The sequence below is a fragment of the Capricornis sumatraensis genome, chromosome 2 (genome assembly GCF_032405125.1).
Source record: "Capricornis sumatraensis isolate serow.1 chromosome 2, serow.2, whole genome shotgun sequence".
Classification (NCBI taxonomy): domain Eukaryota; kingdom Metazoa; phylum Chordata; class Mammalia; order Artiodactyla; family Bovidae; genus Capricornis; species Capricornis sumatraensis.
In genome coordinates this window covers 66,311,932-66,336,337 of record NC_091070.1, presented here as the reverse complement: position 1 = coordinate 66,336,337, position 24,406 = coordinate 66,311,932, and the positions used below count along the sequence as shown (strand labels likewise).

Here is a 24,406-nt window from a genome sequence, read left to right as displayed (position 1 = left end):
TCCCAGGTCAGGCTCAGAGCAGCTCCCTTTCCTCCTCTGTCCAGGGTCTGGGACACACTCCAGACAGTACCCCATCCTCACGGGTGAGGGCCATGTCAGAGAGCAGGGGAACACGCCAGAGGCAGTGGGAGCAGAGCCCTTGCTGACCTGCTGAGGGGCACTCTTCCCCCCAGAGGGGCTGGAGCATATCAGCCTGAGGCACAGACGCCCAGACGCTTCAGAGAAGGGAGAGCTCTTGCCCCACCAAAGCGGGGGCAGGTGTGACCTGGGCCGGGTGTGTGTGTATATATATGTGTGTAGGGGGGAGGAGTGAACACAAGCCTTCGTGGGGCTGTGGGGACTAAGAGCTGGTACGTGGCGTGTGTCAGCTCAAGTCTGTGCTTCCCCCCAAGAGTCGGGCACCAGGTAGCACCTCAGTGTCGGCAGCGTAGCCAGTGTTATTTCTAAAGAGGAGATGTTGCCTCTTGACAGTAGGTCCCTGTCTGGGACAGCCACAGACACACCTGGAAGGAAGCTGGGGAAGGAGGCAGCCACCCTCCTCACCAGCCATTCCCTGAAGTACCGGGTCATCTCAGCACCAAATGCTTCACACAGCAACCAAACAACCCACAGGCCAGGGCAACACCTTTGGATGATGATGAGAGCTCCCAAGGGAGACCAGAACACAGAAAGTAAGACCTAAGAGTTGTGGGTAGGGTAAGCCAGCCTGGCAAGAGGCAGCAAGGAATCACAGTCCTCCTGCTTGGGTGAGCAGACCTGCCAATCTCTCTGTGGTCCTGATGACGGGTTTGTGAGGAAAGGGCCCTGAGAAGAGCCCAGATAGGAAGAGACACCCCGCAGCTTGAGTAGGCCCAGAACAGTGAGGCCCGGCTCCTTACCCGGGACAGTCCTGGGTGGTTGTGGCCCATCGCACTCTGGGGCCGTCCCTCCAACCAGGAAATCTTCAGAGGGTTATCAACCAGGCCCACTTCATTCTGGACAGCCAGCTCCTGTCAAATACAACAGCCAGTCCCAGTCCCATCATTCCAGTCAGCTACACAGTGGTTCTCTCTACCCCTACAGAAAGAACCAGAACCAGCCCTCTCATCCTCCAAGCAAAGTGGAGCAGCCTTCACGCAATGGTGTGCTGAAGCTCTGACCCTCCTCATGGGAAACGTGAGTCTTCTGACTAGGCAGTCGGGGAGGGGAGAAGGCTCTGTGAAGGTCCCAACCTGGAGGCACACTGGCTTCCAGGGGAGGGTGAGGGGTGTGGAGCCAAGCAGTAGGAAATGACACCATCTCTGGAACATTCTCCTATTCATTCCTTCACTCACTGTGTCTCCTCTCCTAGGACCTGTGGGCCTCAGGGAAATCTTGGCTCTGAGCTGGCCCAAGGAGTGGGGACACCTAAGCTCAGAGGGCCCACAGAATTGAGTTCCTCCCCTGGAATGGCAGGGCTGCTGGTGGACCCCAAAGCCCCACAGAGCACTCACCGCAGCCTTGACGGTTGCAAACTCTACCACAGCAGTGCCTGCCTTCTTACTGGAGAGCACCAGGTCGAGCACCTCTCCGTACTGTGAGGATAAGGGGTCCCGGTAAGCACGGCCCAGCCTTCAGGACAGCCCAGCTCACACTGGAGATAAGCCTAGGCCACCCAGAAGCAACCAGGTCATTTTGGGTTGGGGATAACCTGTTGTTGCTAGGTTCCCAGAGAGGGGATATCAGAGATGGGAAATAAAGGTTTTTGTGTTTGTTGTTGTTTTTTTCCCCAGGAATGCAGGAGACAGCAAAGGAGAGCTGGCAGACATGGGGATTCGGACCAGCAGAGACGCACAGCTGCCTCCATGATTGAAGGAGATGGAGAGGACGGAGCTTTAGTGCCAGACACCCACCTACTCTCTCCCCATACACCCAGCCAAGCCCCTCACTTCTAAGGATGACAAGGGCTGGATCTGGCTGGAGGAGGCACATGGCAACACGAGTGACTGGAGGGCCACAGCTCGAGCAGAAGTCTTTAGACTATCCTGTGGCTTATGGCTTCCCTGGTAGCTGAGCGGTAAAAAGATTCGCCTGCAATGCAGGAGCTGCAGGTGAAAAGGGTGCAATCCCTGGGTGGGGAAGATTTCCTGGAGGAGGGCACGACAACCCACTCCAGTATTCTCACCTAGAAAATCCCATGGACAGAGAAGCCTAGCAGGTTCCAGTAAATAGGGTTACAAAGAGACCCAACTGAAATGACTTACCACATAGTTTATGGCACAGAAAAAAAAAAAAAAAAGGCAGGTAGAGATGTGAAGGAAGGTTAGGCCTGGAGATCCTGAGGTTTGGGCTACGTGGGGACTGAGATGATGGGTAAGAGGGAAGTTAACAGAGCAGACCTTCTGAAAGAGCCGCAGGAGGACATCTCTGGAATAGCCACCTTGTGACTCAGCTTCCTTCTTGCTCTTCCACTTGAGCTGAAAAGACAGCAGTTGGGGCCACCATTAAACACTGACTTCTCAATAAGACCAGACCCTGCACCTGAGCAGACGCCCCTCTGGCCTTCAAGGCAGCGGTGATCTAGGGAGCATCCCCCAGAAATGCATTCCCCTTGGAAAATGGACAGGCAGGAGGCCTGCTCAGCCAGTCTCAGGGCTCTTACAGAGCCTATAACATGCTCTCCTTCAAGGGGCCTCAGGGAGGGCTGCCCTGTAGCCTTCAGGGCTAAGAGCAGCCTTTCACAGCCAGCTCTGATGGGCCATCCTGAAGCCCAGGCCTTGGGACGACGGAAGGATGGCATGTGGGCGGTGGTGTGGCTTCCAGAGATCCAGTGTCCCCACCACAAGCCCCGGTGTCCCCAGAAGCATCTCTTCTTGCTGAGAGGAGGCAGTGTGAGGTGGCCTGTAGACCCTGCAGGGCTCACCTTTAGCTTGGGGGTTTCTTTGTTTTCAGGATTTTCTGCCATTCCTAGAAAATTTAGGATAATTAGCAAGATAGAATGTGATGGAGAGGTTCCCCCAGGGGAGATAACAGTCTAGGGCCACAGGACCTGGAAAAGATCACTCTTGTCCAAAAGCAGTGCCCCGCCCTGCTGTGGAGCCTGGCAGGGCAAGTAGGAGCAATCCTACCCTCACCCCCAGATGCCACCTTAAGGTAGCAGCCCAGCTGCCTGCTGGAGGCCATGATCAGCACTCCACCAAGGAGGGCTGTGAATGCCTCCTGGGAGCAAGAGACAGAGGTATAGACCTCACAGTTCTACTGAAACAAAGTGTCCCAGAGCCTTCCTCGCCCTGCCCTGGTGATCTGCTCCAAAAATAGAGCCAACATAAATGCGTCCAGGAGATCTCAGGCAGAGGGAAAGCCAATAAGCCCCAGAGAACCGTAAGAAAGGAAAGGTGGCATGTGTCCAAGTGGGGTACCCGGAGGGTTCCAGCAGGTAGAAGCTTCCAGATCAACTTCACCGAGCAGCCAGTGTGGCCACTGTGAGCCACCTCAGAGTGGGAGGCTGGTGTGGGGGCCAGACTCTTACCTCTCAACCTCTGCTCCTGTTCCTGACGTATCTGCTCCCGGATCAGCCTCTGCTGTTCCTCCAGCTGCCGGGAACCCTCTTCTCGCAGGCGTTCGATCTGCAGAGCGGGGGTTGGGGAGGGTGACAATTCTGTGCAGATCCAATTCCAGGTTGGCTCACCTTGCAAAGGTCCCTGGGATGTTCCACCTGTAAGCTAGGCTCAGCAACCTGCGGGTGGGACAGACGACCCAGATCCCACAGGGGAAGGTGGGAAGGGCACGCCCACCCCAGCCACAGCAGCCTCTAGTTCCACCGGCCTCTTCCTCCTGCGGATGGTTGCAGGGCCTGGACGCTCACCTCCTGCTCTAGTGTCCTGGCGCTCCCGCTTTCCTCCTCCTCCTCGCTGCCAAGGGCCTGGGCCTGCCGCTCCCGGGCCTCCAGGTCTAGGCACAAGGGTTGAATGACCCAATGTCTGGTCTAAGCAGTTTCCACATGGCCCCAGCCCACCTGGCTCTGGCTGCTACCCCAATGTCTCATGTAGCATAAAGCCATCCAGTAATTCTGACCCCTCCCTCCATGTCCATGTGCTCCCAGATTCATTTCCATTGAGAAAAGTTGTCACAAGGAAGAGTATAGGCTCCAGCTGAGTGGCTGGGGTCTGGAAGAGTTACAGCAGCTCCTGACCAAGCTGGTTCTCTGAACAATGAAGAAGGTGTGGGTGGGTGCTGGTGTCAGCAGCCCAGGGCCATGGGTCAGGGCTGCCAGTGGGTGGAGCCACCGGCCTCTGTTCCTGCGGTTTGGCACCACAGCCTGTGACCTTGCCTTGGCTTCAATGCTCTTTCCCACCACTGTGCTTGAGTTTCCACTGTCTCCTCTACCCGCCCCTCAACGCACATTTACCAAGCCTCACTGCAGACCCAGCTACAGGGACAGCAGCCTCCATGCAAGGACATCACCCCAGGGCCTGGAGCCCTTCCCACCTTCCAAGAGAAACCTGCCTGCGGCTCTGTCCCAGGCCAGCTGCTGCAGCAAATGCTTCTCCCAGGTCTGGGACTCGCTGCTTTCTTCACTTACCTAAACTCCAGGTTTGTTTTTGATGGAGGTACGGGGATGGTATATGTGCATAATAAATATACGGATGTGAAACAGGCAAGATGAAGGGGAGAAGAATTGAGTGAAGAATGCCTGAGCCAATCTTGTGGGGGTAGTGAAAATGTTCTAAAATTGATTTAGAGTCATAGTTGCACCATTTGTTAAATTTACTAAAAACCACTGAGTTGTTCGCTTGAAATGGGTGGACAATAGGATATACAAAATAATGTCAATAAAGTTGTTTTTCAAGAGGCAAATGTCTGGCTCTCTTTGGACCCTTTTGAGGGGATTTCAGAGTGAGAACTCTGTGTGGAACTTGGACAAATGACACAGGTAAACGACAGCACGGCCAACAAGGACACTGACTGTACTTGTGCTGTGTGGGTTCAAATCCTGGTTCCAGCACGTTCTTATCTTTTTGGTGCCTTAGCTTCTTTTGTTTATAAAATAGGTTTCGTAACACCCAGCTCTTTGGATAGTTGTGATAATTAAAGGAGGCAGTAAAACATCTGTCACAACGCTTAGCTATTAGCACACCTAGTCATTGTTATTATTCCTAAGACTGGCCTTCAGGAGCCACCCCTGAGAACCGGGTTCTGCCCAGGACTGGGGCCCAAAGCTCTGAGTGGCTGGAACTGAAGCTACAGGAGCAAAGGTGGCAGAGCTGCATAAAAACAACCCAGGTAAACCGCAGGGCGCCAGCACCACGATGCCACCTACCGAGCTTTACTTTCTTCCTTCTCTCATCAAGTTTCTGGGTCCTCTCTGCCGCCTGCTTCCTGGCTTTCCTGACCTTGTCATACGCAGCCTGGCAGAAGGAAGGAACACAGGAGCAGTCAACGGGGTAACACACACAGCACCAGGCCTCCTCCCCGGCCCCGCCTCTAGCCCTAGAGCTAGTGAGGCTGTCTGGTGACAGTCTCCAGGCGAGGACAGCATGGCCGAGTATAGAGGATGAAGCACACAGCGGTCTCTAAATGTAGGGGACAATTCAGACAGAGGAGGATGTGCTTACCCTGGCGGCAGCATCGGTCAGTACCTCCAAGGCCTGAGAAAGCTGGTGGAAGAGTTCAGCTGAACATAGAGATCAAAAAAGAGAGAAGAGAAAAGTACAGTTAGACTTGGCGACAGTGTGCTCCCTCAGAAAAGCGCCTCAAAGAAGCCACAGGCGGCTGGAAAGGAAGACATTAACAGGTGCCCAACCAACAAAAAAGGGTAAGCATATCAGCAACTGATCAGATGCCCTTAACGTGTGAAGTGCAGCCACGGGCCCAGTGCCCAAAGTCGGGCTGCGTGCGTTGACCTCCATGGCACTCACAGCACACCCAGGTGGGTTGGGCTCCTCCCCACGCCGAGGAGAGGCTCACCTGCTCTCGGATTATCCGGGTTTTTGTCTGGGTGGCAGGAGAGGGCCTTCTGTCTATATGCCTTCTTCACCTGGAAGAGACAAGATTGGGTTATTCATTCTCTCACCCCAAGACGGACAGGAAAACACTGGTAATGGGATAAGGGAAATCCAGGGAGGGCTCTGCATCGCTACAGGAAGGTTGCCACACTGAAACAGTCATCTCACAACCACAGTGGAGATCTTCAGTGGAAGCAAAGGCTATGGAGGTAGCTGAAGGCTGCCCAGCAGCAGGGTTGGGCCTCCTTCCTGCTGAGCGCCTAGTCTCACTTCTGTGGATGTCAGAGGCTCCTGGCAGGGGCAGATTCCCTCTAGCCACCCAGAAACAGGCACTCACACAGTCTTAGTGTAATGTAATGTAGGCCAGGGCAAAATTTCCGCAGGGAAACTTAGCCATCAACATTTTAAATGTACTTTCTCTTTGACTTATTATGGAATTTGGACTTGCAGAAGCATGCCAAAATAAATATACAAGGATGCCCACTAAAACATAGTTTATATAAGCCCCAAGGTAAAGCCAACCAAAATCTCCAACAACGAGGAGACTCATTTAAGAAATCACCATAGACAAAAGTCTGTATGTGCTGTCCAGAAACATCTTCAAGTCCTCATTACAAGAAAGAAAACTGATTAGGTATGATGACAAACAGCAAATCATTATGTTCTACACCTGAGACTAATCCAATGTGATGTGTCAATTATACCTCAACTTAAAAAAAAAGAAAGTATCTCCAAGGTACAGTGCATTTAAAAAAACAGGGCTTAGAACAGTACATACTAATATGATAATTTTGGGGTTAAAATAAACCAAAAATAAAAGAAATGTAAATAGTTAGAAACACTCAAGCATGTGCAAGCCTTTGTTTTCCTTTTTTCCTCACAGCAATCACAAGAAACAGTGGTTTCTTTTGGAGAGAAGCTGAAAGTGGAGGGGAAAGAAACATTCACTTCTCATTGTATACTTTTCTGTGGTTCTAATTTTCAAACCTTAAACTAGTCTTTATTATTATTTTTTTTATTGATAACAGGGGTTATCTTGGTGGGAAAGCTATGGTCTATTTTTAGTTTTCATCTTTGCACCTCTTTATTAAAAAGAAAATATTATTTTTTATATTAGTAAAAATAAATAAACATAGCTACCAAGGTTCTCTTTTGAATATTCCCCACTCAGAGCACAAAACCCAGAAATCCCCTGCTTTCTGAGGCCTTGCCCTCACTCTGCCTGTATATATTACCTACTGCTCAAATCTCTTGGGACGAGAAGCCTCTAGCCCAGAACCTCTACCAGTAGCTGAGCAGACTGGCTCTCCAGGCTTCCTATGGGGAACCAATAAACATTTCAATCCAAAGTGTGCTAGAAGAGGGCCTCCAGAGGCAAACAGCCAGCACCCCCAGGGGAGGGTCTGTGGCCCAGTGCCGGCTGCAACTAGCCCAGGACCTCTGGGGTGTGCTGCCACCTGCTGGGCCAGAGCTGGAACCACACCTTCACTTGCCCAGGCAAGCAAGCCCATCTATTAATAGCTCTCCTGGCTGAGCCTGAGGAAGCAGGAACCACTCCCAGCACAGGCTTTGGGCAGAAAGTGTAAAAGTCCCTCCCTGGCCCCTAACCTTCCCAACAGCCCACCTATGTTCACCTCCTCACCCCAACCTAGGTCTTCACCAACAATAAGTAATGACAACAATAACAAAATCCAGCTTTTTTTCCCACTATTTGTTGTTCAGTCACTCAGTCGTGTCTGACTCTTTGCCACCCCATGGACTGCAGCTCACCAGGCTTCTCTGTCCTTCACTATCTCAAACCCATATCCACTGACTCTATGATGCCATCCAACCATCTCATTCCATATCCACTGACTCTATGATGCCATCCCACCATCTCATCCTGTCGCCCCCTTCTCATTAAAAATAATAACGGAAGAGGAGGTGACAGTTTCATTTGACATGTCATCTTTTACTCTTGAGGCAACTTATCATTTGTCATTCCTCCCTTTACTCTTTCTTTTCCCTTCTCCATTTATGCCTAGGGCCTTATTTCTTTTTCACTTTAAACCAAGCCTTTATTATATATCCTTTATATTTGCAGGTTTCCCCCATGGCTCAGTAGTTTAAAAAATCTGCCTGCTAATGTAGGAGACCAAGTGTCTTTTGTTTTTTAATAAGTAAAACAATACAAAAATATATAAAGAGAACTAAAAAGCCAATGTTCTTTCCCTATTTCCCCAGCCCTCTTTTCAAAGACCTTCCCCCTGATCATTCCAACAAACAGAAGTCACTGGGATTTGTTTCTGCCTCTTTGCCCCCACCTCTCCTCGCTCTCTGATCCCAGGTGCTGTGTCTGAACTGGTTGAGAGGAAGAGGAAGGGAGAACAGGGTGTCTTTTGCCTCAATTTGCAACACTGCCCTCAGGACCAGGATTAGCAGGCATGCCCTACAAAGGCTGAATTTTGTGGAAGATGGTTTCTTTTGTATCATGGAGCTCTTTTAAAGTGTTACGTATTCTTTTTTGTAAATGCGAGAAAGGACAATAAGAGGGAGGGAAGGAGTAAATAGTAGGAATAGTAGGAAAGCAAAATAAGAGGCAAGAGGGGGTTAGGTGGTAAGACACTCTTCATTTTCTTTTCTTTCTTTAGAGAATGCTTTATAGTTTTTTATTCTAAAGGAATGATATTAAATAGCTTTCTGTTTTATATTTCATTTTAATGCTCTATATCAGAATTTTTTTTAACTTAAACAGGAAAATTGTTCAAACAAAAAAACCTAATTATATAATAATGGGAAATTAATCTACATAGATTAGTTTTCTCATCAATTCTCTTTCCAGAATACGTTCCTTCGACAAATGTCTTTAACAGTCTCGTCAGATTTCATTTGAAGCAACAGTATAACCAGACCAAGGTCACCTCAGTCCCCATCTGGGGGGACCCCCATCTTACTCCCATCCCTCCAGCCTCCCACACACTCAACATCTATAACCAAACACAACGGCCCCAATCAACTTGATGTATCCTGGACCTCTATCCCCTCAAGGCCTAGCCTGGGCCTCCATTTCCAAATCACCCCTTAAAGGTGTGAGGAGCTGAACATTCTGTATTTAGGAATCCTATTGAAAAAAATTACCAGTCTCATGCCAGTGGCCCGAAGAGTAAGGGGAGAGGTGAGGTCAGAAAGGCAAGGGCATGCCGGTATTCATTCTTAGAGAGGAATGTCTACAGATAGGAGGGGAGCTCTCTGAGAGCCCTTTGGTACAGCACCAAATCTACCCCACCTCCTGGGTCCACTCATGGAGCATGGAGAATACAGAAGGACTGAGCTGAAGCTGGGGATACAGAGAATAATCAGGAATTTCCCTGACACTGAAGAGGAAGGACACTGCTTAGCAAGGAAAATGGCTGTGAAAACAATGAATTATACTACAGTTGTAAGATTCCTTAAGTGAGGTCCCTAAGAATGGAAAAAAAAAAAGAGAGAGAGGAGTTAATTTTAGCCTTGAAGGCCTCACACAGGAGATAACATCTGAGCTGGATCTGAAAGCTGAGTAATAGTTCTCCAAGCAGAGCCAGAAAGGGCATTCAAGACAGAGGGTGTGGAAGAACCTGACTTCCCTTCAAGCCCCAAACCAGCTCAGAGGAGAAATATGTTTTCCTTTCATGAGGAAAAGCTACTGAGAACAGAAAAGGACATGAAAAGGAAGAGACGTGGTTGCAATAAAACATGGAAGTAAAAATAATGTTTTTGTCAAAGAATATTTTAATTTTAAAAAAAAGCAAAAAAAACCTTTGACCAAAGAAAAGTAACAGAAGAAAACCAGGAAAAGAATAAAATTCACACAAACAAGTTTTAAAAACACAAACTTGGGATGAAGAAATGCTCGGGAGGGAGGGCACACATGAAGGCAAAGAAACGCAAAACTGGCCTGAGAAGAGAAAGAGCTAAAGGTAACTCAGGTGTGACACTGAAAATACAAGAAACTTCGCATGATTCATAAGGTATGTGTGATTCATAACACAGAGAGTGGACCAATTAGAAGGAAAAGCCCCACAGTGCACATGAGCAGGGCCAGATGTGGAAAGCCTTCTAACATCAAAAGTAATGAATCAGGATGAACGACTAAAGAGGCTTTAGGGGTCTCCAAGCCCAAAGAACTTGAACCCTAAAGTTCTCTTCGAGCTAATGAAAGTTTGTCGTGAAGCACAAAGACAAGATTAACAGAACATATAAGCATGGCCAAGAAACAAACAGTAATAAAGGTAAAAATTCAATGTATGGTAAAAAGTATTACTAAAATCCAACATAATGAGTGAAAAAAGTTAGTTCTTCATCTCAAGCCATATACCAAAATAATTCCAAATAGATTAAAAAAAAAAACTCAACACAAAAAATGAAACTAAAAGAAAATGATGAGACTATTCATCTACTTTTAGTGTGGGGAAGAAATTCCTAAGCATTAAAGCAAGGGAAGGAATCACACATACATGCACACACATGTATACGTACACAAAATGAATGGATTTAAATGAAATTTTTTTAATTTATCTAAGCAAAAAATCATAGACAAAATTAAAAGATGAGGGGGGTGGGAGGGAGGCTCAAGAGGGAGGAGATATATATATACTTTCAGCTGATTCACACTGATGTACAGTAGAAATCAACATAACATTGTAAAACAATTATCCTCCAATTAAATATAAAAAAGAAGTTAAAAAAGAAAGGACAAAGGAAATGATAACTGAGAGAAGTATGTGCGTGATAACTTTACTACACAAAGAAGCCATGCAGAAAAACAAAACACAAGAAAAAGACAAACTACAAGAAAACAGAGAACATGAAAAGAGAATCATAGAACATAAATGGTTGACATGAAAAATGTTCAGCCTCACACATAAAAATTAAGTCTTTTTCACCTCTCAGTTGACAACAAGGAAAACAAAGGATGGTATTTAATGTTGGTGGCTTTGTGGTGAATATGTAAATTAACACGATTCTGGTCTGTTTGGGGTTTTTTGTCTGCAACCCGTGGCTTGCGGGATCTTAGTTCCCTGACTAGAGATCAAACCCCTGCTCCCCACCCGCTGCAGTAGAAGAGCTTAGCCCTACCACTGGACTGCCGAGGAGTTTCTTATACAATGATTCTGCAAAGTATAGCAGTATATATCAGGAAGCTTTGACAAGTGCAGACCCTTTGATCCAGCAAGGCCTCTTCTAAAGAAATACTTAGAAGTTTATACAGTATTTATAAACACTGTTGTTCATTATAGCATATTTATAAAAGAAGAAGTCAGAAATAATCTACATTCCAAAATGGTTGCTAGCATCTACCATGTAGCAAGCTCTTTCTGAAGTGCTTTATATACAGTAACTTACTTAGCTCTATTTTTCAAAAATAGGATTTCTCTCCTTTTTTAAAAAAAAAAATCTATTTTGTTTATTTAGCTTTGTCGGGTCTTAGTTGTAGCATATGGGATCTCTTGGTTGTGGCGTGTGAACTCTTAGTTAGGGCAAGCAAACTTTAGCTGTGGCATGAGAGATTCAATTCCCTGACCAGGGATCAAACCCGGGGCCCCTGCATTGGGAACACAGAGTCTTAGCCACTGGACCACCAGGAAGTCCCAGTAACTTACATAACTCTTAACACGTTCCTATGAGGTAGAAATTATTATCCTCATTTTACAAATGAGAAAACTGTGACATAATGAAGCAATCATTATGATACTGAAAATCCATTCAATGAAAAACTATGCAATCATTATTTCAGACAATAACTGTTCTATTCCAGCCATATACCATAGGAAAAACTGTGGCTCCCAATCACCCCCTGCCATCAAAGAAGGAACAGGGAGTCTGGACTTCCACCCTCACTAGCTGTAACAAAGCACCCCAAACCTTTTGCCAGAGTTGTGTCAGAGAAGTCCAAGAAAGGAGTTCACACTCACTAGGTGAAAATATAAAAAATATTTCTGAAAAAGAGCATTATAGTTGACATTTACTTTTCACAGTGAGCTTGTATTACTTATCACATCAAGAAAAAAAAATTGTTCAAACAAACAAATAAACAAACATAATTAGCCAGAGCAATTAGACAAAGTAAAGAAATAAAAGGCACCCAGGATTCCCATGGTAGTCCAGTGGGGAAGAGGCCACCTTGCAATGTAGGGGACATGGGACTGATTCCTAGTCAGGGAACTAAGATCCCACATGCTGTGGGGCAACTAAGCCTGTGCGCCACAACTACTGAACTCACTCAAGATCACCAAAGACCCTTGCATGACACAACAAAGATCCCACAGGTCACAACTAAGACCCCAAACAGTCAAATAAATAAAATTTTTTAAAAAGAAAGAAACAAAGTGTATCCAAATCAAAAAGGAAGAAGTTAAACTGTCATTACTTGCAGATGACATATTTTATATAGAAAACCCTAAAGAGTTCAACAAAAAACTGTTAGAATAAAAGAATTCAGTAAAGTTGGCAGGATACAAAATCAATGCACAAAGGTCTGTTGTATTTCTATGCATTAACAATGAACTATCAGAAAAGAGAAATTAAGAAAACAACTCCATTTACAATTTCATCAAAAAGAATATAATATCTAGCAATAAATTTAGCTAAGAAGGTGAAAAACCTGTACACCGAAAATAAGACACTGATTAAAGGAGCTGAAGAAGACCAAATAAGAGGAAAGATATTCCAAGCTCATGGTTTGGAGGAATTAATATTATTTAAGTGCCTTTACTACCTTAAGAAATCTATGGATTCAATGCACTCCATATCAAAATTCCAAGAGCATTTTCACTGAAAAATTTTTTTAAATCCTAAAATGTGTATGGAGCCACAGAACACCCCAAATAGGCAAAGCAATCTTGAGAAAGAACAAAGCTAGAAGCATCATACGTCCTGATTTCAAACTATATTACGAAGCTATAGTAATCAAAATTGTATGGTATTGGCATAAAAACAGACACCTCAATCAATGGAACAGAATAGACAGCTGAGAAATAAACCAACACATAAACGGTCAATTAATTTACAACACAGGAGCCAAGACTGTGCTATGGGGAAAGAACAGTCTCCTTATAAATAGTTTTGGAGTGGGGAGGAATAAACCAGGAGCTTGGGATTAACATACACACAATACTGTACATAAAAAAACCAACAAGGAGCTACTATAGAGCACAGGGAACTTACTCTATAATAACCTACATGGGTAAAGAATCTGAAAAAGAGAAATATATGTATACGGAAAACTGAATCACTTTGCTCTCCACCTGAAACTAACACAACATTTAAATCAACTATGTGCCAATGAAATTTTTCTCCAATAAAATCTTTAAAAATAAAAAATACTGTTGGGGAAACTAGGTAGTCACATGCAAAAGAATTAAACTGGACCACTATCTTACACATACACAAAAATTAACTCAAAGTGGATTAAAGACTTGAATGTAAGACATGAAATCATAAAACTTCAAGCAGAATACATGGAAATCAGGCTACTTAACACTGGTCCTGACAACGATTCCCTGTTTTATCAGGATTTGAGAGCAAAAGCAAAAGCAACAAACAAAAGCAAAAACTAAACAAGTGGGACTACATCAAACTAAAAAGCTTTCGCACAGCAAATCAACAAAATAAAAAGGCAAACTATGGAATCAGAGAATATTTGCAAATCACATATCTGATAAGGGGTTAATAAAAAGACCCAAAATAAACAACAGAAAAACCAATCTCATTAATGATAGGCAGAGGATCTGAACAGACGTTTTTCCCAAGGAAGATACACAAATGGCCAATGGGTACATGAAAAGATGTTCAACATGACTAACCATCAGGCAAATGCAAATCAAAACTACAATAAGATACTATTAATACCTTACATGTGTTAGTATAGCTATTATCAAAAAACAGAATGTGGGGATGTGGAGAAAGTGATCCCAGGTATACAACTGGTACAGCCACTACAAAAAATTGTATAGAGATTCCTCAAAAAAAATTAAAAATAGAACTACCAGGAATTCCCCAGCAGTCCAGTGGTTAGAACTCCACACTTTGTCAAGGGCCAGGGATCGATCCCTGGTTGGGGAACAAAGATCCCACAAGCTGTGTAGCGTGGCCCAAATAAATATTAAAAAGATAAAAACAGAACTGTCAAATGATCCAGCAATTCCACTTCTGAGTATTTATCCAAAAGAAATGAAAACACTAACTTGAAAATACAGTGCAACCTCATGCTCACTGCAGCATTATTTACAGTAGCCAAGACATGAAAGCAACCTAAGTGTCTTCTGATGGATGAATGGATAAAGAAGATGTGAGATTATACATTCAGTTCAGTTCAGTCGCTCAGTCGTGTCCGACTCTGTGACCCCATGAACCGCAGCACGCCAGGCCTCCCTGTCCATCACCAGCTCCCGGAGTTCACTCAGACTCACGTCCATCGAGTCGGTGATGCCATCCAGCCATCTCACCCTCTGTCATCCCCTTCTCCTCCCGCCCCCAATCCCTCCCAGCATCAGGGTCTTTTCCAATGAGGCAGCTCTTTGCATCAGGTGGCCAAAGTACTGGAGTTTCAGCTTTAGCATCAGTCTTTCCAATGAACACCCTGAACTGCTCTCCTTTAAGATGGACTGGTTGGATCTCCTTGCAGTCCAAGGGACTCTCAAGAGTCTTCTCCAACACCACAATTCAAAAGCATCATTTCTTCGGCACTCAGTTTTCTTTATAGTCCAACTCTCACATCCATACATGACTACTGGAAAAACCATAGCCTTGACTAGATGGACCTTTGTTGACAAAGTAATGTCTCTGCTTTTTAATATGCTGTCTAGGCTGGTCATAACTTTCCTTCCAAGGAGTAAGTATCTTTAAATTTCATGGAGATTATACATACACATACCCATACACACACACACACACACACACACACACAGATAGATATATCCAATGAACTATTACTCAGCTATAACAATGGAAATCTTGCCATCAGTGACAATGTGGATGGACTTTGACGGCATTATGCTGAGTGTCAATGAGTCAGAGAAAAATACCATATAATCTCATATACCTGTGGAATCTAAAAAACAAACAAGAAACAACTCATAGATACAGAGAACAGACTGCCCCAGAGGCAGGCAGTTGGCAGAATGGGGTAGCGAAATGGGTGAAGGGGATTAAAAGGTATAAATTTCCAGTTATAAAACAAATAGCCATGGGGATAAAATGTATAGCATGACAACTATAGTTAGTTGTTGTTGTTTACTTGTTAAGCTGTTTCCAACTCTTTGAGACTGCTTGGACCGTAGCCCACCAGGCTCCTCTGTCCATGGGATTTCCCAGGCAAGAATACTAGAATGGGTTGCCATTTCCTTCCCCAGGGAATCTTCCTGACCCAGGGATAGAACCCGAGTCTCTTGCTTTGGCAGGTGGATTCTTCACTGTTGAGCCACCAGGGAAGCCCCATGCTGTATATCTGAAAGTTACTAAGAGAGTAGATCTTAAAATTCTTATCACAAGGAAAAAAAATTGTAACTATGTACAGTGATGGATGTAATTTAATGAGACTTATTTTGGTGATTATTTCACAATATACATCTCAAATATATCAAATCATTATGCTGTACACCTGAACTAATATAATGTTACATGTTAATTATATATTTTTAAAAACACAAAAAGCAAAAAACCAGGGATGTTTAGCTTCTTTCAATTATCCTAAGCTAGAAAGCAACATGGTTCACTGAAAGAAAGAAGGTACTGGAGTCTAACAGATAATGTTTTAACATTTTGAATCTTCTGCATGCTATTAGCACAATCTGGGGCAAATTACCAAATCTCACTCAGCCTTAGGTTCTTCAACTACAAAGTGTGGGAAGTATCCCCTACACATAAAGCCATTGTGAAGATTAAAGAAAATAATCCATGTGAAGTACCTAACAAAACCAGGTACTCAATATAAGGTCCAAACCTCTTGTTTATCCACTCCTAGGAGGGAGGTAAATTGTGACACCAGGCCAGGATGATGCCAACCTGACTTCAGAAACTTCAGGAAAGGACCCAGGTCAACCCAGTATGAATTCTCAAGGTGTACAAGGCTGGTTTCAGGAATGCTGGGGGCAGTTCTCAAATTCTATCCTTGTTCAGCCCCCAGGGGCTCTGAACTACCCTCATTCAAAGAGCAGGTAGCCTGAGATCCTCCAGGGTGGCCAGGAACAAAAGCCCAGCTGGCCTAAGAATGCTGGTCAAGTGTGTCTGTCCTGATTAACTAGTTATTACAATCTTTAGCTGCTAAGCCTGCCCTGGGCAAGGCCCATTGCTGGGTTTTAGCCTGGAAGGCCAGTTCTGACTTTGAATCAGTTGGCCTGCAGTTTGGTATTCTGTGCTACAAACAGGACTCCCAGCTCCGCCCAGCCCTCCTGGAGTGAGTAGTACCTGAAAAATTTCTCATCTCATAAACACAACTCTCCTACAACAGGCCTCTGAAAAGCTTCTGTATCAATACTGTTTATTATTAAATAATTCCACCTTACTAGCAGCTCAAGAGGGCAAAAAGATGCAATAATATTTTTCTTAATCATGATAAGTTGAGAAGGAAGAGGAACTTTCAGAAGAATAAAGAAACAGAACGACTTCTGTGTTATCATGTGAGAGAGACGGGACTATTTAATCCCAGGGTTGGCAGCTCCTTTATGAAACAGAGTCTGCAGGTGCTCGGACACCCAGGGAGGTTTGAGGCAGCCACTGAAAGTTGCCAAAAGCTACTGAATTATCTCAACACTTGCAGGTTTCCTTCTTTACCTGTAGGTTTCTCCTAAAAACTCAGGTCCCTAGCACTTGGAAATAGTCGTTTACATTTCCTTAGACTTCAGAGAAAGGACCTAGGTGACAAAAAAGCCAGGCTTCTAACCCAAAGCCCCTGCCCAGACCATGATTTTTCCAAGAACCAGGCTGTCTCCAAGACCCAGCCCCGGAATGACAGAGATCTCAGATGAACCTAAACTCTATGAGGACTTCAAACTCCAATTTGCAAAAGTGTGGTCTTTTCTCCTGATGCCTTTCAAAAATACCACAGATTACTCCCTTCCCTTCTCCATCCTAGGACACTACTTGAGTTTGATCAGTCTTCCGTCACGCAGGATCATCACTCAGAACATAAACTACTGAACAGTAAAAAATGTTCAGATGTTACTGAGGGCAGAGTCAGGCTTTTCCTATGCTTCCTCAGGTGATGATGATCTTAAATTCTACTTAAAAAAAAAGTATATTTGACTGAGCTGGGTCTTAGTTGTGGCATGCAGGATCTAGTTCCCTGACCAGGGATGAAACAAGGGCCCCCTGCATTGGGAGCACAGAGTCATAGCCTCTGGACCAACATGGAAGTCTCTTAAATTCTACTCTTTTATAGAAATATCTCTTCCCTACTAGACTGCGCCAGATACCAGCATATCTTTGGAAGTGCTTATAAATCTGCTCTTTCTTTTTTGGTATGGCCTGGAAAAACAGACACACTGGTTATGACTGTACTTCAAATGAGAGCACACAGGTATAGGAAATTATGGGGGTTCTTAGAAATAAAGGGAATGCGCTTTAGGGGACAGGGAGTTTTGCTTATCCCCAGGGCCCAGAACAGTGCACTGGGCAGTGCCTGGCACTCAGTAGGCACACAATAAATACCTTTTGAATGAAAGGGGCAAATATCCATTTGTTCTCAACCAAACACAATTAGGAAAACTCAACTATGTCAATTGCTTCTGGCCTATTGAAGAGCAGAAGGAAGTGGGTACTGTTCCAAGCCTTGGAGATCTTCCCACACTATTTTATAATTTCTCCTTCTACCTGCTAACACTTCCTCTTAAGTAGAAATCACTATAACAGACTGATAAAAGAACCACAGTGGGAACTAAATGTTAGCCCCCTGCATCACAGAGGGGAAGAATGAGTTATGCATTAGCCCAGCCTTTCCTGGGGGCTCTAAAACTGGATTGGCCACTTGCAGCAACCTAAGCCCAGAGCAGGGAAAGGAGCTTGGAGCTGGGTCTCCACTGGGCTTGGTGCCAGGCACACAGGAGGGCCTCTGACAATCCACCTGCCTCCAGTTTCACCTCTTGAAAGGAATGAATTCCCAACTTAGACAAAAAAGCCAGGCGCTAAGGGGCCCAATAAATATAAAATAGCCTTCATTAACTTAAAAGAAAGGTGCCTTACAAAGAAGAGATCATTATTTTTTAGAAAGTTGTTATCATTTCATATAATAAAACTTGGAGCCAAGTAAGTATTAACAGTACAAGTAATTCAGTCCAGTTTTCAAAAGCCCAACTCACAGGTTAGACTCAGATACAGAGGACACACAGGGAGGCCGCTCCATGTGACAACAGATACCGAATGAACAAATCATGCTGGTGAATCAGCTAGAAGTCATTACAGGCCCAGTTCCAAAAGGAGCAATAGTTAGTAATCTCAGCCTGGGCAGTATTTTCTTGCCAAGCCTGTGGGAAGCAGACATTTCATCAACCCTGCACTAGCCACAACCCCAAAGGTTATGTGACCGCCTGATGCCATAGGCAGGAAGTAAACCACAGAGCTTACCTGGAAGTCCCCTCTGTCTAAAAGATTGGTCACTTTCATTTCTTAAAGCCTATGGTCTACACTGCAACAGCACTACAGAGAAATTTCCAAATTTCTGTGGAAACGGGACTGCTCCTAAGGCTCTGAGCAAAGAGGGTGCCAGCCACTGCCCAGACCAGTGCTCTCAGCTCAACATTTCCAAATGGAGGCCTGCCAGTAGTACTGTGAGATGATTCTGCGGGCACCTGGACCTCACACCAACATCTCTCACAGTCTGCTAACCATGGTCCAGACTCAGGACAGTGACCTGTGCAGCCTGAACCAACCAAGACCATGCACAGGGCCTGGGCTGCTTCTGCCCATAAGTTGCCCCTATGCGCCTTAAAGGACGCAGGTCGCCAGCCCATCCCTGAGGTCACTCCTCTGGTCCTCCCTCCCCTGAGCTCTCACCTCTGGGTCTCCCTGTAGTGCTCCCAGTACCCATTCCTGGGCCTCAACCCCGGCCCTGCCCTCCTTCTCAGCCCACGTCCCCAGACCAGACTGGTCTATATCTGGAGGCCAGTCTCCTTTTCCACCCCCACCTCTTCAGATGCCCTCTTCTCTCAGGCCTGCCTCTCCCTCCCACCCTTACCCTAAGCAGGCTTACATCATGCTCAGACTCTAAAATCCTCACTTGCCTTCTTCTCTCAGGCTGGAGATTCCCACCCCTCAGATCTGACAGATACCCTGGGTCTGACGGCTCCTCACCTCACCCCCACGGCCTGCTAGCACTCTCAACCCCTAATGTCCTCAGTCCCTACCCCAAAGTCATTCTCTCTGCCTAGGCACAGAATTCTTTCTTTCTGGGCCCTGATACTTCCTACATCTCATTCTTTTTTCCCCTTAATGCATTGGTTTCCTTCATAAACAAAATTATATTAGTAAAAAGAAGAGACTTGGCTTAAAGAAAAATAATAATAACCAAATAAAAGTATTCAGGAGCAGCAAAAATAGGGAAAGCAGTTATGCAAATAGAGAGTATTTTGAATTCTACCTTCCCTGAGATGAAAACTCCACTATGGTAGTTTTAACACAAATTTTAATACACTTCCTCAAGTTGTCCAGGTTGGCTTAATATCCTTCACCCAGGCCAGGCAGCTTTACTCACAGAGTCAAATCTCTATCTGTGTCAAGTATGGGAGCGAGAGGCTTTCTGGGACCATCTCTTGTTGCCCTAATTGCTCCTAAGTTGTGGGTCATGGAAAACAGCTCTGAAAGAGGCATACAAAATGCAGGTTTGGGCAGGTGCTCTGCATTTACTAGCCACCTTATGCTGGCCAAATCAATTAAACTCTGCAGGTCTCAGTCTTCTCATCTATAAATTGGAGCTAATAGTCCTTGCATACCTCACAGGCTTGTTTTGAAGATCACATCAAATGAGATAATTTATGTGAAAGCACTTTAGCGTCCTATAAATGTGAGGTATTATCTTGAACACTAATGAATAGCTTACAAGCACAAATGAATCATTCCTTTTGATTTAACAGGTAGCCAAGTAACTTCAGCGCTTCAGCCAGACAGCCAAACCCAGGAATGAGTTAATTATCAGAGAGATACCAAGAAGACTTGGAGGTCGGGCTCCTGGTCCCACCCAGTGCCCGTCAGGCCCTTAGTGAATGAACGAATGACAAGTGAAACCAGGCTCAGTGCCCAACCTTAGCGCCTCAGGACCTGGTCTGGAGGCAAGAGGCTTTAGGCAAGGCACCCATCTGGAGGCAGCGGACTGAGTCTCGCACACCTCAAATCCAGAAATGGCCCCCAGACACCCACAAAATCAAGTATAGCCACCCAAGGGCCTAGAGGCCCAAAGATACCACATTTTTCAGATTCATCTCCCGCCACATCCTCAACAAATCCTAGGCAATGCCCCAATCCTTGTCATGCCAAGCACTTTAACCTCATACCATTCCTTCAAGTCCTTCTCTGTCTTACTTTTCTTAAATCGGTAAGAAACAATGGATGTCAGTGCATCACATTCTAGGGTATAACTGAAGCAAGTGATTGAAATACAAGTATTAGCTAGCAAACAGGTAAAATACCCTTTTCCTTAAAGCAATAATAAAATATAACCCAAAAAGGTCAATAGTAAGTTTCCATGGTAGTTTTCCTGGTAAATACATTTAAAAATTGAGTCTTCAAAGGGTTGATCAAAACACATTTTCAAGCACCTAGCTTTACCAAGTAATATCTGCCAAGATACAGTGAGTTACGTACCCTGCAAAGGGCTTCAAATGAAAAGCAAGGCTGCTATAAACAGGACAGAAATTCACATGTCAGCTTCCACTGATATGTGCAGGGCAGTGGTAGGAACACTAAATTGGGGCTCCAATATGGCCCAACACTCACTCACTGGGTGATCTCAGCAAGTTCCATAACCTCCCTGGACCTCCATCCTCCTGCCTATAAAATGAAGAGAGTAAATGACCATGATGATCTTTTTTAACCCTGCTGCGAAATATTCCTTTCTCCCCTCAAGGTCTTGCACAAAAACACCTCCTCAGGGGACGTCTTCGTTGATCCTACCAATCACGTGAGTCATGCCTCCCTCTTTATTCTGACAGCATTTTCCTTATATGCTTTTTAAAATTTACTTATTTCTTTATTTTTGGCTGCTCTGGGTCTTCAGTGCTGCGCAGGCTTTTCTCCAGTTGCAGCGGGCGAGCTTGTGGCGCATGGGCTTGGTTGCTCCACGGCATGTGGGATCTTCCCGGACTAGGGATCACACCCGACTCCTGCATTGGCAGGCAGATTCTTTGCCACTGAGCCATCAGGGAAGCCCTCCTTATAAGCTTTCATTCAACCTCTTTCATTCTACCTCAGAATTCATTGTTCACTATATTCTGTGAGCTGTCAGAAAACAGAAGCGATATCTTCTTCAGCTCTGAAGTCATACCATGCCCAAACATTTGTGAACTCTGCTGATCCTCAATCTTGTTCTACCTCCCTGATGCCCCACCTCCCTTCTACTCTGACCACTGCCTTGGTTGAGAATCACTGTTGTGGTGTGAAGTGAATCAGGGACTTGAACGAATGAGAAGGGGTGAGGCGGGAAGGGCAACCTTAGCCATGAGCTGTGGGAGACTGCACTGGACACCAGCGCTTACAGTGTAGGAAGGTGAAGCTACAGTGATAACAGGATGAATGCACTCGCAGTGAGTCTGTGCTAAGTGCCTTCTATGTGCTTTGCCCGGACTGAGCCAGACAACAAGGGCGGTGAGGGACTGCCATCATTCCTATTTTGCAGATGGGGAAGCCAAGGCACACAGATGTTAAATGTTTGCTCAAGCTCATGAACTAAGGAGTGGAACCAATATGCATGCAGTCTGACTCCAGAGTTTTCTTTCTTAACTGCCTACGGTGATAAGTACAAAGATGATTATAAAGGCACATTTAGAATCCCAACATTGCTCGATGCTGTACTATGATTTCCATCCATTCTCAATACAGGGATGTAACAAGCAACTACTCTTGGCCTCACTTGTTAAGATTAGTTATAAATGCTGTCATTTTCTACACAAGTTACACTCTCTAGGAAACCACCATCTGATTAGAAAGCATCACCTTCTAGAATTATCACCTTTTGATTTCTGCATTTCTAAACGATGAACTACAAAAGCAAGAGACAGAGAAGCTGGAAACAGACATGATGAGGTCACCCTCCAGGGACTGCTCTCTTCACTTGCAGACACTTAATAAAAGTTTGTGGAATCAAATGGTGTTTGGGAGAAAAGTTTCTACCCTCTTTTAAAACACAGATGGAAGGACTTTCCTGGCAGTCCAGTGGTTAAGACTCTGTGCTTCCACTGCAGGGCACACAGATTTGATTCCTAGTCAGGAAACTAAGATCCCACATGCCATGGAGAACTAAGCCTACACGCCGTAACGACTGAACCCATGTGCCCACACCCTGCATGCTACAACTAGAGACCGTGTGCCACAGTGAAAGATCCCACGTGATGCAATGAAGCTCCTATGTGCTACAACTAAGATTCAGTACAGCCAATGCAGAGTCTTCTCATCTACCCCTTATTTCACCTGAGTGAAAACTGAATCCCAACCTCATTGCCCTGCTTAGACCTCAGCCTCTTGCCTAGACAACAGCCTCAGCCTGATCCCCTGGTGGCAGCTCCTCTACCCAGCGCGTACTGTGTCCTTTCTGCAAACTGACTTTGAATATTTTCTTTAAAATCCGATTATGTCACTTCTCTGATTAATATATACATCAGTGGCTCATAACTGCCTTCCTCAGGAGTTCTCAACATCAAGGTTCCAAGACATTGGCTAGATCCAGTGTGAAACGTCCACTAATAATGAAGTACTAATTAAACAATTTATAAATATAGAATACTTAAAATAGTGTCCAGCACATAATATTATATAGGTGGTGCTGTGCTGTGCTGAGTCGTGTCTGACTCTTTTCGACATTATGGACTGTAGTCCACTAGGCTCCTCTGTCTGTGAGATTCTCCAGGCAAGAATAATGAAGTGGGTTACCATTTCCTCCTCCAGGGGATATTCCCAACCAAAGGATCCAACCTGCATCTCCTGCATCTTCTGCTTTAGCAGGTGAATTCTTTACCACTGAGCCACCTGGGAAGCCCTTGTATCGGTGTCACGCATAACCAATAGTGAAAATTTAAGACTTATGAGACAGGTTTAACAGATGTCTCTGGTGCTCTGTATACAACCCCACAGCCCACTTCTGATTTCAGCTGCAGCTGCAGGAACAGTTCTATACTGACTGACTATATCACTCCTCAAGGGCCCTGTGGTCTCCCTGCTTTTCTGTCCCAGAGCTTCCTCTTTCCACAAGCTCACTCAGACAATGAGCAGAACAGCCTGGAAGTACAGGGGCATCTGTAGGCACTAATTTTCACTCGATAACTTATCTGCCTCCACTTCCTACATTGCTACAGCTACCACCATAATCCTGGTGGAAGTAACAGAAATCTTAGTTACAGCTTGATTAGTGTACCACTCCCTGGCACATCTATCAACCTGCAGTTCCCTGTGAAACTCCAATTCCAGGTCATCTGCCTACCCTTCTGACCCTCCTGCTTCTGGCCACTAGCACATGTTGGGAGGGCAACACCTGAGCATCTGCTACTAGAAAAGAGTCAATGGGCTGGAGTGTAAAAGAAAACAGAGATGGCAAAGTCATAGGTCACACTGCCAAGAAAGGCATGAAAAAGGAATGGAGGAGCCTTGAGACCTGGCCTTTCTTCCGCCCTAGGCTCTTAACATAGTTAAATCAGCCAGCAAGAGAGAATGAAGCAGTCTAGACGGAAGGGGCATCAGAGGCTGACACTGCGCAGGCGCACGAGTAGGATAGGGTTGCCTCCCAGGCTCACCCGCGGCCTCCGCTACACAAGGGGCCACCGGAGAGCACAGTACAGTGCCCCTTGGAGTAACCTCTCGCTCGTGCCACCTCTTATTCGTGAGGGCCTCAGAGCATTGAGGTCTGAGGAAGGTCTGGGAACCCCCCTTCTGAGGCCATTGGGCCGCCTCTCGTTCCCCACTCAGGGCCCAGCCGAACCTGGAAAGATGGTGGTGCCAGCCTCAGGCGAGGCGCCAAGGCTGGAAGGGCCTCCAGGTCTCTCAGGATCGCCTTTCCTCACCCCCGTTCTCACCTCTTTGTCCTCCGCCTTCTCCTCAATACCTAATAGCGCGTACAGGTCCATTTGTAAGAGCTCCTTCGTCACCGCCATGGTTCCAGCTCTGATTGGATTAGTACTACAACTCCCAAAAGTCTACGCGTTGGGGCTTCCCGGGGACTCTCGGCTCCAAGCCAGCTGAATGGTGAACGAACTACGACTCCCGGCAGCCCTCGCGCCCGCCGCCGCTGCTCT

At 45.6% G+C, this 24,406-nt stretch overlaps 1 protein-coding gene across 1 annotated transcript in view; it reads right to left on the bottom strand.

The window, feature by feature from the left end:
- Positions 1-24,266, bottom strand: part of DNAJC17 (DnaJ heat shock protein family (Hsp40) member C17) — a 28,573-nt gene extending 4,307 nt beyond the window's left edge. The window contains exons 1-10 of the mRNA XM_068963832.1: positions 24,188-24,266; positions 5,926-5,995; positions 5,574-5,632; positions 5,279-5,366; positions 3,824-3,909; positions 3,488-3,584; positions 2,882-2,925; positions 2,358-2,435; positions 1,473-1,553; positions 879-989 (exon numbers count right to left, since the gene is read on the bottom strand). Of these exons, the coding sequence (XP_068819933.1) occupies positions 879-989; positions 1,473-1,553; positions 2,358-2,435; positions 2,882-2,925; positions 3,488-3,584; positions 3,824-3,909; positions 5,279-5,366; positions 5,574-5,632; positions 5,926-5,995; positions 24,188-24,265 (792 nt within the window). The 5' untranslated portion in view covers position 24,266. The remainder of the gene's footprint in view (positions 1-878; positions 990-1,472; positions 1,554-2,357; positions 2,436-2,881; positions 2,926-3,487; positions 3,585-3,823; positions 3,910-5,278; positions 5,367-5,573; positions 5,633-5,925; positions 5,996-24,187) is intronic.
- Between the last annotated feature and the right edge of the window lie 140 nt (positions 24,267-24,406).